General features: G+C 32.5%; 1 protein-coding gene across 1 annotated transcript in view; it reads left to right on the top strand.

Annotated features, from left to right (window-relative positions):
- The window catches only part of shg (DE-cadherin), a 675856-nt gene that overhangs the window by 632286 nt on the left and 28087 nt on the right, over nt 1–15483 (top strand). The window contains exons 13-14 of the mRNA XM_089640480.1: nt 3768–3955; nt 14803–14991. Of these exons, the coding sequence (XP_089496606.1) occupies nt 3768–3955; nt 14803–14991 (377 nt within the window). The remainder of the gene's footprint in view (nt 1–3767; nt 3956–14802; nt 14992–15483) is intronic.

Here is a 15483-nt window from a genome sequence, read left to right as displayed (position 1 = left end):
CGAAAATTTAAAAAATATTGTGGGCAATTGGGGAATTACGTGGGGAATTAATCCCTAGCCACCATATATAAAGAATTAGTGTATTCGAAAATGTTATGGGGAATCCTAATACTAGTATCTTCACCACCTAGGATTCTTGCTGCAAAGTCTACATCTTCCATATTCGTGTTGCTGTACTTCATTTTACTTAACTTAACTTCACTTTCTTTTTGTAATACTTATATTTTTTGTAATACCACAAAAAAGCGGAGCTATATAAATTAGCCAAGAATAAATAAATAAATACTGAAATTGCGAAAGTAGGGGTCTGCGTAAAACAGAAAAATCGGCTCGTGGTCTGCGGTACAAAAAAAATTGGGGACCTCTGGTCTGAACGAAGATTAAAAAACTATATAATACTTTGGATTCGTGTCTTTTGCATTATATCACCTCGTAAATCATTGGCTGTTTAACTATTTAACTGTTTACCTCGTCTGTTTAAATGACATTCCTAACACCTGAATTATTAAACTCTCTTACGTGTCTTTTTTGTACGGGTTTTTAAACTTTCAACAGTTCTCAACATTTTAGCGTTTTTATAGGGACTGACTTAAACGTTTAATCATTTTAAACAGACTTTGCCATTTCTATACTGGCTTTTGCAAGTTCAACTTTTCACTGATTTTTAGCATTACATTTTTCCCTGAAAATTTGAAATTTTCTCTCTTTTTTATCCTTTCGGCGTTCGTTTGATGGATTCCCCTATCTTAAAAGGTCATTGTAATCTTTAGAGCACAGACGTCGGTTAGAATGCTATCTATGTTCTATCGATATTTCAATGAAAGATGCTTCGAGAAACTAGCGTCATTGATCACCTCGGCATAGTCAAGAAACATACCAAACGCTCTCCCAACATTTGTTCATGGTTGACAAGTGCCACACGAAACCGAGTCATTTATACGTCTCGTTTGTGTTCTTTAATTCAAGGCGTTCGACTAGCAATCCGAAGGTTGCGAGTTCAAATTCTAGCGCAAGTAAATTTTATTTGATGCATTTGTATTATTTAACAATTTATTAATTAAAAATAATATATAGTATACTTGCGGCACGTTCCAGAGTGGAAGATACTCTCACTATCGCCCTGGTGAGAAAACACCATTCAGAATTGAAAAGTTGCTCGAAATGGCTTTAGCCGTGTTTGTGACCATATCCACACCCCACCTTTCTCTTCCCCATCTCCTTATCCTCCACACTTCAGCTTCACAACATACCCCAATTGGGAATGCCATAGTCACTGGCTTTAGTCGGTTGGGAGAAGTTAAAACTCTTATACAGTATTCGACTTTAAAAAAAAATTACAGTTTTCTTATATTAATGTTATCCTCTTATAATATTATTCTCTTTTCAAAGATAGAACTCAAGCCGTTTAGGTTAAGTATAAACATTTGCCACAATTATCTACTGAGTTTTAAACATTCAACCTTTCTACCTTGCTATTAAACTTTTGAATTTGCACGTTAATTAGTACTGCCTCTGACGTAGAACTGAGTGTTGACACGTAGTCAGTATTTGGATGGCCGAAGCCGTATTTTGCCATCACGCTCAGTTGAACTCATCTCAGGAGGGTCGTTTGATGATAGATGTTTATTTCAAGCCGGCCTAACTCAAAGCTAATAAATTAAAACTCGTTTACTCAATAATCTGTGAAAATAATTTGAAGCATCTCGAAGACGAATGAATTTGATTTATTTGACATTTCACTTCAGACACAGATTAACTGGGTCGAATAATGTAGTCCGAACTCCAGTCAATGTTGAATATAAGTTATCTGGGAGATTTCTATTTAGTTGTGATACGAAATTCTATTCTTAGACTATACAATTTTTTTCTGTGTTTATTTCATAGTCTGATAGCCAGTGACTAGTTCAGCTTTTTACCTATTTAAAAAAAAAAAAAAAAATATATATATATATATATATATATATATATATATATATATATATTATTTAAGAGTCCCAATTCCAGAAGAACATAGATCTATACCAGAGTGGTAGACATTCTTAGTACTGCCCTGATGAGAAACCACCATTCTGATCTGAACCTTTCTTAAAGTATCTTTAGCCGTGTTTAATAACAATATCTGAAAGCCACATAATAATCAATCTTCCTCCTCCAGGTCTCTTTTTAATTCAGCTATAGTCCCACTTACTCCTAGAAATAGTGGAAATATTCATAATTATTGTCGGCAACTTGAGACGCTCTTAAAAATAATTATCTAGAACTACTTCTCGACTTTCCTTATTCCCTCATACTTTCCCTCCCATTTGTGAGGTTAATGGAGATTTCCATCCAAATTGTGAGTTAAGGAAATTCTCATTCCAATTGTAAGGTGAAAAGAAATTCTCATTCCAATTGTAAGGTGAAAAGAAATTCCCATTCAAATTGTGAGATTAAGGGAAATTCTCATCCTAATTATGAAGCTCCATGAAAATTCCCAATCCAAATGGGAGGTAGGAAAATGCTTTTTCCGATTGTGAGGTCAGAGGAAATTTCTAAGATGTGTACACATCTACCCTGTTGATGGACAGTGCAATGCTGTCCGAAACGTTGGCTAAAGAAGGAGTTAGCGCAACACGGCATAACACCCCAAAAACAAATAAAAAAAAGAAAATTCCCATTCCAATTGTATGTTTATAGAAAATTTTCATCCCATTTATGAGGTAAAAGGAAATTTTTATCCAACTGTGAGGTCAAATGAAATTCCTATTGCAAACGAGATTGAGAGAAATTCTCATTTCAATTGTCAATCTTTAAATTTCAAATAAAACAACTTCTTGATCAACCAAATAATAATTATAAGTTTTAATTTATTTTTTGTACCTTTTGATTACAGGTACATATTAGTAGTAATTGATCAAATTCAAACTTTAATATTACATAGTTAGTATATAATTAAATATTTAATTTCATCATTAATTAACAAAGAAAATATATTTTTCTTTTTTTACCATATCCTCTTGAAATATTATATCAGCATTCGAACCACCAATAGCTTTTTGTCGCAATTTATTATGTACTTTCGCTTGCAATATTATCAGCTCCGTTTACTCCAAATGAATAAAATAACTTCATACCACCTACTACCTACTTATTAATCGAAATATAATAATATTATTTTTATTTTACTTCTATTCTTAAATTAATGTTAAATGTAAATAAATATATTCTTAAATTTATTTACATTTACTGTGTATCTAATTTAGTAACTGCTATTTTAGTCTATTTTCATTACTTTATAAATAAAAACTTTCTTTCTTTTCTTTACCTCTTTCTTTCTTTCTTTTCTTATTACTTAAGTTAAAAAGAAAACATTTTTATTGTAATTAATATTTTTAGTATAACATATTTATGTTTTTATATAGAAGAAATATATTTTTAAATGAAAAAAAAATATGAAAAATTTTGCGTTTAAAATAAATTCTCATTCTAATTGTGAGGTTAAAGAAAATTTCCATTCCATTTGTGAGATTAGAAAATTCTTACGCTAATTTCAAGGCCTGAGGAAATTACCATTCCAATTGTGAGGTTAGAGAAATAAAAACTGGTTGATAATAATAATGTTTGGATAGAAGGGCTTATTGGTTTTGAAATAACTTGTTGTTTTCATAAAGTTATTATTGAGAAACACTTCGAAAAGAAGTATATTAGAATTTTAAAGCTCTCCAAAAGAAAATAATAATACGTTGGCTGCACTATTTCTTAAAAGTCCATAATATTTTTGTCCACAGGTGACACGCTGATCGCCACTGTCACTTTCGACCGCGAAGAGACAAAGGAATACCTGATCCCCATCGCCATCACCGACTCGGGGACCCCTCGACTCACTGGAGTGTCGGTTCTTCGCGTGGTCATTGGAGACAGGAACGATAATGCCATGATGGAGGGGCACAGCGCCATCTTGGTATATAATTACAAGGTAACACATTTATTATACAATATTGCAGACAGAAAATCACGGGATATTATAACTGTTGGAGTTATGAAGCTGAAATTATTTTAATATATTTTATAAAAATTTGCCCCAGAGCATTGACTCTCAAAAACAAAAATTATCACAACACCGTTAGTAAACTTGAAAAATTACGACACCTTTCAAAAAATTACACAAAAGAATTGCACATTTCAAATATAGAATTATTAATTCATTTATTTAAATAAAATAATTTTCTTACCCACTTCACCGCTTGTCTTAAGTAGTTCCCACAATAAATTCCAATTTTGAAAATTACTTAAATTATAAGCAAATCCAAGTTCTACAGTTCATTGAACCGGAGTTACAGACAGAATCACAACAAAAATTTGTTTTATTTTTGGAACATTGACTTTATATTAAAGAGGTTAGATTTGTTAAATCAAGTCCGAATATATATTTTTTCGTTGAATGAACCTCTTTGTTTTGTGAAATTACAGCCACCATTTAAATGTGACAAGCCTTCAAATCAATCTTCTATATTTATAAAGAGCTGTTTTTCGGCGTGGATTTGTTTTTAAGCAAATGTACAGTTTTGGAGTACAGGAGGATGGTCACTGTCTTTATGTGATTTTTTAAATCTCCCTTGGTATATCTTGATGATTATTTGCACACTCATTTTAAAAAACTCTGTTTAAAAAAACTCTGTTTAAAACCGGGCAACGCTTCAGCTATTATGATATACTTTGCACTGCAAATAAACTCTTTTTGTTAAGCAGAAAACATTTTTATGCTCGGTACTGTTTTATTACAGTTACTTTGTTCAAACTTCAACGTATCAATTTTTTTATTACTTTTCATAATACTGGTAAAATATGTAAAACCCGTTATGTACATCAAATGTTAAAAAAAAGTGTATTTGATTATTTACACATTTTTTTTACCGGAGACGTATCTACATTCATTTTGATATTATAAATCAAATACAGTAATATTTCTAAAACTGATTCTTAATGATTTATTTGAGCAGATATGAATTACTATTTAGTTTATGACCTCCGACGTTTTAAAAGATGCACATCTTTTTCTGTCTGAAATACGTTTACCAAGCTACGGAGCTTTTAAATATCATTTTTATTCAATTATACAAAATATATACACTATACAAGATATCATATTTTTCATAACTAACAGATTATTTCTCTTTGAAAAAGCTAATGGTACTAATCGTAAGTCAACTAAACAAGTCAATATTTTGCAACCCCGTTCGGCTTCTAAAACACGAATAAATAGTTAGGTTAAAAATAGTGCTGAAGGTATTTTTTTTATCACCAATCTTGAAAGCAATCACTACTTATAATTTTTACATTTTAGTGTCAATAAGTGTTTGATGTTATTTCAACTTATTGTGGCCCAAATGGATATTAAACCCGAAAAGTTATTTCATGCAGTATGCGATTACTTAGACTTTGGCCTAATAATTATTACGCGCACTTAAGCATACTTTTTGGCACAGATCTGTATCGGCCATTACGGGAAATTATTGTACAATTCTTATTAATTTATGTTTCGACCACAATGAATAATACGACATTATTACGGAGTTTACTAGTAGGTAAGTACTTAGCCAACCCTTATGATATTAACCCTTTGTAAACTAATGCTTTTTAAAATTAAAGCGAATGAATTTTCAAAATTAGAACTTATGCGGGCAAGTACGTATTATTATGTGTTAAGAAAAAACTTTAAATTAAAAAAAGAATCTTTTCAAATACGCAAATGTGATTGTACCTACCTACGACATATTTTACTGGACGATTATTTTTATTCTATATTTGAAATGTGCTTTTGTAGAAATTAAATTCCTATTTTTTTTTTTATCTTGGCAAGTCAAATTGCATCTCATTGTATTTCTTAGCATAATTATTGTAGGTACCTATGATTTTTTTGTAATCTGTGGTGAATTTTCCAATGCACCAGACGAACGGATTCAATGAAATTGACATTGAAAACAGTTGGTTATATGGATATGTAAGTATTAAAATTATCTGAAGTAATTTACTGTTAAATGTTTCATATACTTTACTGTATTTAGGGCCAAATCTGCATTTGTATAAACTTCAAAAACATTATTAAAATAACTATTGCACGTTCCAGAGTGGAAGATACTCTCAGTATCGTTCTGGTGTAAGACCACCATTCAGAATTGAAACCTTGCTTGAAATGACTTTGGCCTTGTTTGAGCCCTTCCTCTTACCCGTCTCCTTCTCTTCCCCACTACTTTCAGTCTCACAACATACCCCAATTGAGGATACCATAGTCTCACTGGCTGCAGACGGTTGGGACTCTTAAGCGGTTAATCAATTCTCATATCTATTTGTATATCCCACTAAAACTCCTAAATATAAGACATAAACAAAACAATAGTTCATAAAGTGAACTGTAAAAATCCTTACAAATGAAAACCTATGGATGGTTAATTATTGATTTTTAAATAGAGTTTTCCAAATCAAACACACATAACAATAATCACTTTGATCAAACTTTGAGAGCCATTTTCTCAAGATGGGGGGGGGAGTAGGTATATTGTTAGGAAGTAGGTATATTGATAGGAAGTGGGTATATTGTTAGGAAGTAGGTATATTGTTAGGTAAGATTAGGTAAGGTTAGGTTAGGTTAGGTTATTATTACTGGTATAGTTGATACACACACTGTTAATAATTATACACACTGTTAATCTAAGAATTCTTATTACAAGAATATATTAAAAACTCATTGAAATTAAAAAATTTGTAATGTTTTTGAAATGAATAAATAAAATTGAATTGAAGTAGGTGTATTGCTATTCAGATTTGCTATCCAAATGCGACTAAAGTCTTTTAAAGTAAATTTCAGATTAGATGGTAGATACCTACATTTAGTTTTCAATAGCTGATGGAGTTTCTTTCCATTTTCGGGTAAATAATACCCCAAGCCTTATTTAATAGATAAATTAAATGAAATAACGGATATTTTACATTTATTGGATTTTTTGACCTTGTGGCACTCTTTTCATTCTAAATTCATGTTAAAATACCTGAATACCGCAGGAAGAGAATTATACCAGGTAGGTACTTTACTTATAGTATTTAATTCGAGACTAAAATTTAAAATGAGGCTACAGAAAAAAAATATTAATCCGTTTTGATCTAGTTAACTGCGTTGAGCTAGTAAACCTTTATTAATAAAATTGCTATTTTTATTGTGCTATAATTTTATTTCCTTATATGTTATATGTCGCCAAGAAACCAAACATTCTATATGTAAATAACCATTACGAGGTAGTTATAAACACAAAAAACGTTATAATTTTTAAAATATTTTTTGTCGTAGGTTTTTTCCATAAATTGTGCGATTTGTGGAGACAAAGCAATATTTGCATAAGATTAACTAACAGCGCCTGATGTTTTCGAAGACAAAGCGTTATTTATAAAGAAAAGAATAACGCTATATCGTGACTTAAAATCAATACCGCTTCTTGCGACGTCAAACACAGAATGCGCAATTTTTCAATTTGAAAATTTTAGACAATACCCATTTCACATCAAAGGAGATGTGAACAAATGGTCACTATTCAATTCCAAGCTTACAGGATGGCGGGATATAAATATTTTCAATAAAGACCTTTAAATGAGGAAGTAGATCCTGTGAGATTGTTATACAGATGCCATTGTCTTCAAGTATTGCATTATTCAAAATATCTTTCAAAAGATCTTTCAAAAGAGCTCCTCTTTTCTGATAAGGTATACATGACCAATTATGAACCTTAATATTATATTTTGCAAAATATGTATATATTAATGTAACCCATATGATCTATATTAAAATAATTTTAAAACATATATATATATATATATATATATATATATATATCTTCTTGTCTCGTGAACGAATTTATTTCACTTGACTTTTTTTTTAATCTTAGTTGAGAAGGTCAATTTTTTTTAAATTTGTGTTTTTCAGTGGAATTTACGTCTTGCGAGTATCTTTAACTCTGTATATATTTTTTCTTGACAAAGCTATCAGTGAAATCACTACTTGAATAAGTTGATGCTTTTCCTACAGTTTCGCTTAAGTGGAATTAAAATAATATTTTTAATTACGTTATAAAATATAAGAAAATACAGTTTTATGGCTAAGATTATTTGTGATAGTTTCCCTTGATTAACTTTTTCTTACTTATAATAATATTTTCAAAATAAACTAATTAGTTAGAAAAAAAACTTTTCCAAAAAACACGTTTCTAGAATCCATTTTCCAAGCGATTCTATTACTCATTCGTGGAATTAGACACAATAAGGATGGGTTGTCTCGCAGAATTTTAACAATTCATCAACTCTCAATGTTCATTTTCACGTTCTCTGAAGGTTAGATTCTATTTGTTATTATTTCAGTTTTGAGAAGCAACTAGCCAATAATGATAAAATAACATAACTTGAAGAATAGAACCTTCACAGAACTTGAAAATCAACTTCGAAAGTTGATGAATTGTTCAAATTCTGTGAAACAATCCGTCCTAGGAATAGATTTGAATGATTTTTGGCATGTACTCGTATATAATTATTATTATAAGAGACTGAATTAATTAAGTGGGTTAGGGAAAAGGAATGTTCAGAAGTAGGTGTCTATTGAGCTGGCTAATCAGATCTGTTCTCTTTACATCTTTAAAGTCATTTCTAGTAGCATATAATTTCCAATATGTCTATTCCAAGATCACGCGGTGACATGCCTCGAATGAAGTATTTGATTGACTTATTCTTACCATGCCATCCCCGAGCTTCTCCGTCTTATTATTCCATCTACTTGTACCTCATATATTCTAATGATTCCATCGACAAGTCTAAATTTTAACTATTTCTTCTGTGTAACCTTAGAAAGCCTCGTTTCTGTTGCTCCCTTACAATTTTGTAATGAATTTTGAAGGAATAACCCAGCCTCTGTTCATTACTCTCTTTTCTCCACCCAGTTTTACTGTTTGTCCCAATGGGAAGAGATTAATGAATAAAAAAAACTCAATTTTTCTTACTTTTTTTGGCAACCAAGATTTCATTAACAGATTAATATTGTGTCCTCGAGGAGTCGACCCAACCGTTATCCTTTATTTATTTTTTATTCAAAACGAATTCATTCCTTTTGTAAGATTCTATTTATTCATGAATTCACGATTATTTTTAATTTATGAAACCATATTCATTTTGAGGGAAGTTTTTTTGTGTCATCCGACTGACTTGCAATTTCTTTCTTTTTTTTATCGATTTCAGCAAAACTTATATTTTGAGTAAAATAATGTGACACGACGATTATAACATCTTTCTAGAGAAAACATTAATAAGTGTACCTGCTGGGAATTGATAGTTTATTAATTTGACGTTAGGGTCGGATGACGGTATGATTCTCCCTGTCCAATGACGTTCCTGACGGTTACTAATAATTTGATAATTTGTACAGCTGCTGTTATTCGTGATAAAAAATTATATATTAAATTATTTTTAATATATAATACAGAATCGTTTGCTGTTTTGTGTGTGTATACGTTTTTTTTAAATCTTCTCATTTTCATTACAATTCCTTATTAAGTAATTAAATATATACTGTGACCTTTTGAGAAAACCAGAACGATTGCAAACTACGTATATTCGATGTACGTTTGACCTTCTAAAATTCGTTCACATCTCCGAGTACCGCACACCATTATAACTTCTATATAGCCTGTATCATAGTGCGACAATAAATTTATCCTAAAGTAAATTTGCGCCGTATATCCAAACACGAGCTCTTTAATCCCGCTGTAAATCTGGGTTGGTCGGAAGAAATTGCTACCAAGCCAATAGCCCACGTTTATACAAATACCTACTAAAATATTAATTTGTTTACCTATCAAATGTGACATAAAACCGAAATAAATAATTCGTTTACTTATTAAACTTCTTTATGAATTTTATAGGCATAATAAATATCACACAATAATAGTGTAAAAATAGGAGCAGGTAGGAAAATCAGTTAGTTAATACATTACAAAAATAGTCGTAACAAATTAAAGAAATATCATATGATACTTATAGAACTAATTACTTTTGCTTGTATGCAGTACGGAGGGGTTTCGAAAATCATGCAAAATCAGCCAACCACTCATAACCACCTTCGGAGTTCCCCAAAGAAGTGTCCTAGGCCCTACATTGTTTCTCTCATACTTTAATTGTCTCTGCAAGTTAATTATTGATGTAAATAGTACGTTTGCCGACGATAGGTAGCTATGTATCCAATCTGAAAATTAGATAGAGACATTTAAAATTTGCCGAGAAATCAATTAAGACTCATGGCAAAATATCAATTTTCTAAATGGTATATACTTAAAGTTATTCAGTATTCTAAAAAGTATAAAAATGTCGTATATCATAATGTGAAAGTAGAATTTAATCATATTTTTCTGTGGGCATGAAATTCTATTACATAAAGATTATTTATCAATTTTCTATATCGTTTTCTTTATTAGGTTTTATCCTTGTTAAGGGCAAACACAATTTCATTTCACGTATTATATGGCTTTTATTTATTTTCATTTTATTGAGGAAATACCCCAAGTCGTTGGAGCTCATGTCAATTTATTGTCCTTGTATATTTGTATCAATAGACTTGAAATTCGAACATATCTTTTCTTCTTCCGGTTCCAATGGGATAACACTTCCGGTTGGCTTTTGTACCCTACTATTTTCATGTTCTTATAAATTTTAGCATCGGTCATGGATGTTTTCTGAATTTCTAAGATACACCGTTCTTATTTTAGTGTTTTATGAGCGACTTCAGTGCTTGAAAGTTTTTTTCTTACTTGTTATGAATTTCCTTTATAGTTTGCTTGTATAAATAATACAATAAACTCATATTTGCTTTCTTTATTGTATTCGAGGCAAATAATTCATTGCCAGTTGAGTAAGGTCCACGATTGTAAACATGAAACTTGTTTGTTTTGTTGTAAAATGTTTCAGGGTGAAATTTAGTTAGGTATTTGTTTGAAAACCGGATCAATAGAGATTAAAATGAAATTTGTTAAATTATGAGTATAATTAGTATTGAAGGGTGTGATCTATGGCGATTTGAAAGAAAAGCGATGTCGCCAATTTACATCACTTTATTTGTACACAATCAACATGTTTCGTGAACAATGTTCACTTCTTCAGGATCAAACGTATACTAAACTTAAAAATTAAATATAGAATACATATGGGCGGAAAGGGCAAAAGGGATTTTTTTTAACTTAATCTGGATAATTTCTCCTCAGCGAATATAAAATTGTCAATTTAGTAATCATTCTTATAAAATTTTTGTAATTTTATATTGCAAATAATATAGAGCGGTTAAAATTCGTAAAGTGCAATATTTAACTCTTAAATTTTTGAATGTAGTTGGTTTTACACTCTTAACAGCGGTATTATAAAATCAAGTAACCTTTTACTTTTGAAAGTGAATTATTTAGTTCTTACCCTACTTTAAAGAGAAGCATATTTTGGAAAAGGGCTTATATTATCTTATATCTATAATATATAGTTAGTTCCACTGAAGAGAAAAACCGATAGAAATGTGTTGTGGGCCGAAGTGTGTCAAATTTTTTTTTGCTTCTTCCAAATTGAGAAAAAAAAAACAAATAAATAATCACTTTCATTGTCTGGAGTTCGGGACGCAAAAAATATTTTTTAAACTGGCGACAACTGTTTTATTTCTTATCCATATTTATTTATTAATAGTACACAACTGCCAACAAATTGCAAGTGCGCCCTATTGAATTTGACAGCCACTAAGTACCTTCGACACTGTGCAGAAACGGGTGATTCGTTTGATAGATTCCCACCTCTTCACAAACGGATTGCAATCCTTAGAGCACAGACGTCAGGTAGGTATGCTGTCCTCGTTCTACCGGTATTACAATGACATATGCTCAGGGGAACTAGCCTCATTGATCCCTTCGGCAACGGTGCATAATCGGGAAACACGCCAAACGCGCGCCCAGCTTATGTATACGGTTGACAATTGTCACACGAGAACGGGTCGCTTTTGACTCGTTCTTGGGTTCAACAGCTAGACTGTGGAATGATATTCCGGCCTCTGTGTTTCCTCCCTCCCACAACACGGGTCTCTTCGAGACCTATGTTCACTTCTTCCTCTCCTCATAAAAAACCTCCAGTCAATTTAAGAGGCGGGTTTGGATACCGCCGCCTCGGGAACCATTACCGAACGGATAACCAACACCTCTGCCGTGGGTTACCTAGAGTAGTGATTTAGCAAGGGTGCCCGGATTCATCAGGTGAGGTGTGTTCAGGATGCGCCTGCCGACAAGTTGCGTTGCGGGCCAGATCGGGAGAGGCTGGTTTGGGGAGATCCTTTGACCTCTGGTCTCTCGACCCATCGCCTGGGAAGGATATATTCATATGTCCGTCACTCCTAGACACATTGATTTCTATATTCCTAACAACCCTCATACCGTTTGCCTTCCAAGAAATTACTCTTCTTTCTTACTTTAAAAAAGACTCTCCACACAGCATCTCAAAAGATGACATAGGACCTGAAGGAAATTATTTTCTTCAGGTCCTCCTGTGTGGTATCAATATTTAAAAAAACACAATATCTTAAAGATGACATAGCCCGTGAGGCAAATTATTTTCCAGGGCATCTTGTGTTGAGTTAATGTAAAACTAAAAAAACGTCGTTATAGATGACACTTTTTGAGCTTTTCTGTTCGGTGTGTAGTTCTATACTAGTTGCGTTGTCTATAAGGCATTCTCAGTCAAAGTGTGTTAACGCAATTGACCATATATGGGTGCCCAGATGGGAGGGTCTTACCCAAGTGTCCGTGGCGCCTTTGCCCAGTGGCTGAGCCTAGTAGGGTAGTAGGAGGTGTAATGCGGACATTAAACAACCTTTATAAGGCTTTCGGGGCATTACTGACAACCACAGCGGTGGACATCTGCGGTTACGTCATCACTCTTCCAAACGACGATCCTCGGCCAAATGACACTTGAAGAAGTATCTATCTTGCCACATTTGAGGGGAAATCTCGAAGCGTGACTTCGTTCTTTTGCCTTTATGGGGCTGGCCAGGAAAGAAAATCGAATTTATAGCGTAATTTATGTCACGTGGTATCGCTACAAAATCCTTTATTCAAGAGATCGAATTTAATTAATGACATTTTTCTAATATTATATAGAAGTATATTTGTGTTTATTCGAGGAAAATATGTGTAGCTGTAAACATAGCATTTTGTTTATTTGTTGTTACCTAATTTAATTTGTATTAACTCTATTTCAATTTAAATTTGCGGAAACTTCACTGGTTTAAGCAAACCAATAGAAATGTAATATTATATAAAATATCTGTATGAAACTAAAAGTTTTAGACCACTATTAAAATTTGCAGCTTTAAAGAAATGGCTTTTGCCGTATGCAGTGACTACATCAGCACAACTTGTAACTTCCCTGCCTAAAGCTCCTTGTCCCTCTCCCTTCAGTCACAAAATTCCATAATATTGGGAATGCCATAGTCCCATCCCCATTACGTGTTTTTGGTATGAAAATTTGATCGCTTAGAAATTTTTGGATACTTTTAATTAAATACTGGGAGTAAAATTCCTCTGGACCCTTGAAATAATCGCTATTTTTATATAAGTAATAAGTCTTTTTATAAGCCCAAAAAAAATAATATCTTTATAAACGACATTTGAAAATCTTCAAAATTTCCTACTTACGAACCCCTTTTTGGTTAAAGTTTTATTGTAGGTATAATAATTGTAAAACATTTTAATATTTATGCCTGAACTTTGCAAAATAAAATACAACACACTTTTTGGTGTTAAGTAAGAATTTAAATCTTATGGCTATCATCTACGTAAGGAGTTTTATTTTACAGATTTAAAATGCTCTACGACTTGGTGCATCGCCTTAATGTTCAATAATTATTGCTTCACACGTATGCACACTATTCTAGCTCATTTGACACACGCTTCGTGCAATCTTGTATTATTATAATTTCAATTTGGGAGGTGGGTATAGGTATAGGTACCAATTTGATAACAAACATCTCTGCCGTAGGTTACCCCAGTATAGAAATATAAAAAGGAATTCCCTGACAAACATGGATCGAATTTGGGTATATTTATTTAAGCTAACAAAATAAAAGTTTTCTTTGTCTAGCCATGTTATTTTTCGAGTTATATAATTTCATTTAATAAGTTCTCAAATATTTCCTTAGTGCCTACTTAAACTGAGCAAGAAATTTCGTTTTTATTTATTTTATAAGAGATAATTCAGGAGGCGTGTGTGGGTAGGTACGGCCGTCTCGGCAACCATTCATTGGATAACCAACACCTTTGCTGTCAGTCCAAGTGGTACGCTACGTATGGTGACTTAGCAGAGGTGCCTAGGTTTATGGGCTGAGGATTTTCTAGGTCTTAGGGGCGGATACGTCTGCCCGCCTGCTGTTTGGCGGGCCGGATTTGGAGAGACTGGTTGAGGGAGATATTTTTACCTCTCAAACAGGAATCTCTCGACCCATCGCCTTGCACTGCAGTGGAAGGGAAGAATTCCAACATTCAAATTCACTCTTGGACACACCGACCCCCAGATTCTTACCCACTCCTCATACCCTTTTCCACACAGCATCCCCAAAGTTGACATAGGTATTATTTTCCTCATGGCCTCCTGTGTAGAGCTAATGTTAGATAAAGCTTATTTCTCAAGTATTAAGGAAACGCTGCCGTGTCATGTTGGATTCTGAAGGAAGTTATTGAAGGTTGTACTAAAATGCTGATGGTTTATTTTGTCCCACAGGGCGAGACGCCGGACACAGAGATCGGACGCGTTTACGTGACGGATCCCGATGATTGGGATCTCCCAGACAAGACGTTTAAGTGGCTCGTTTTCAACGAAAAGAGTCCGCACTTTGACATTAACGAAGGCACCGGCATGATCACCATGACTGAAGGAACACCCAATGACACTTATGTGCTCCGGTTTAATGTAAGTATATACAAATTTGTTTTTTGTCAATCCGTGAGAAATATTTAGGATGCAGGCGAATTCTCAAGTTATTGATTTATAAAATTATCTTTTAATTACTGTCTGTATCTGTGTTTCCTCCTTAAATAAATAAAAAAAATAAAAATTATATTATATTATCAAATTATAGTACCGTAATATGCGGCGACATTTGTAACGGGAAATCTACATAATTCTTGCTATCACTCAAAAATTACCTTTTTCTGGATTTTTAACGTTTATTAGATTTTTTGGATAGAAAAAAACGTAAATCTATTTTATGTATTTCAGATTATAGTATTTTCGCGTCATTTATATTGTAAAGTATATCGATATCTATCGATAATACACAAGGTGTCCTGGGGTAAAGCGCACAAACTTCGAGAGGTTATTCCACATGATAATTAAATAACTTTTTTAGAAATTCCAATGTTTTAAGGTTGTTTTCACTGTTGAACACACTTTACCCCCGGA

Source organism: Hesperophylax consimilis, chromosome 15, assembly GCF_061612785.1.
Source record: "Hesperophylax consimilis isolate HC1 chromosome 15, BYU_Hcon_1.0, whole genome shotgun sequence".
NCBI classification, from domain to species: domain Eukaryota; kingdom Metazoa; phylum Arthropoda; class Insecta; order Trichoptera; family Limnephilidae; genus Hesperophylax; species Hesperophylax consimilis.
The sequence above is the reverse complement of the archived record's forward strand: the minus strand, read 5'-3'. Positions and strand labels throughout refer to the sequence as shown.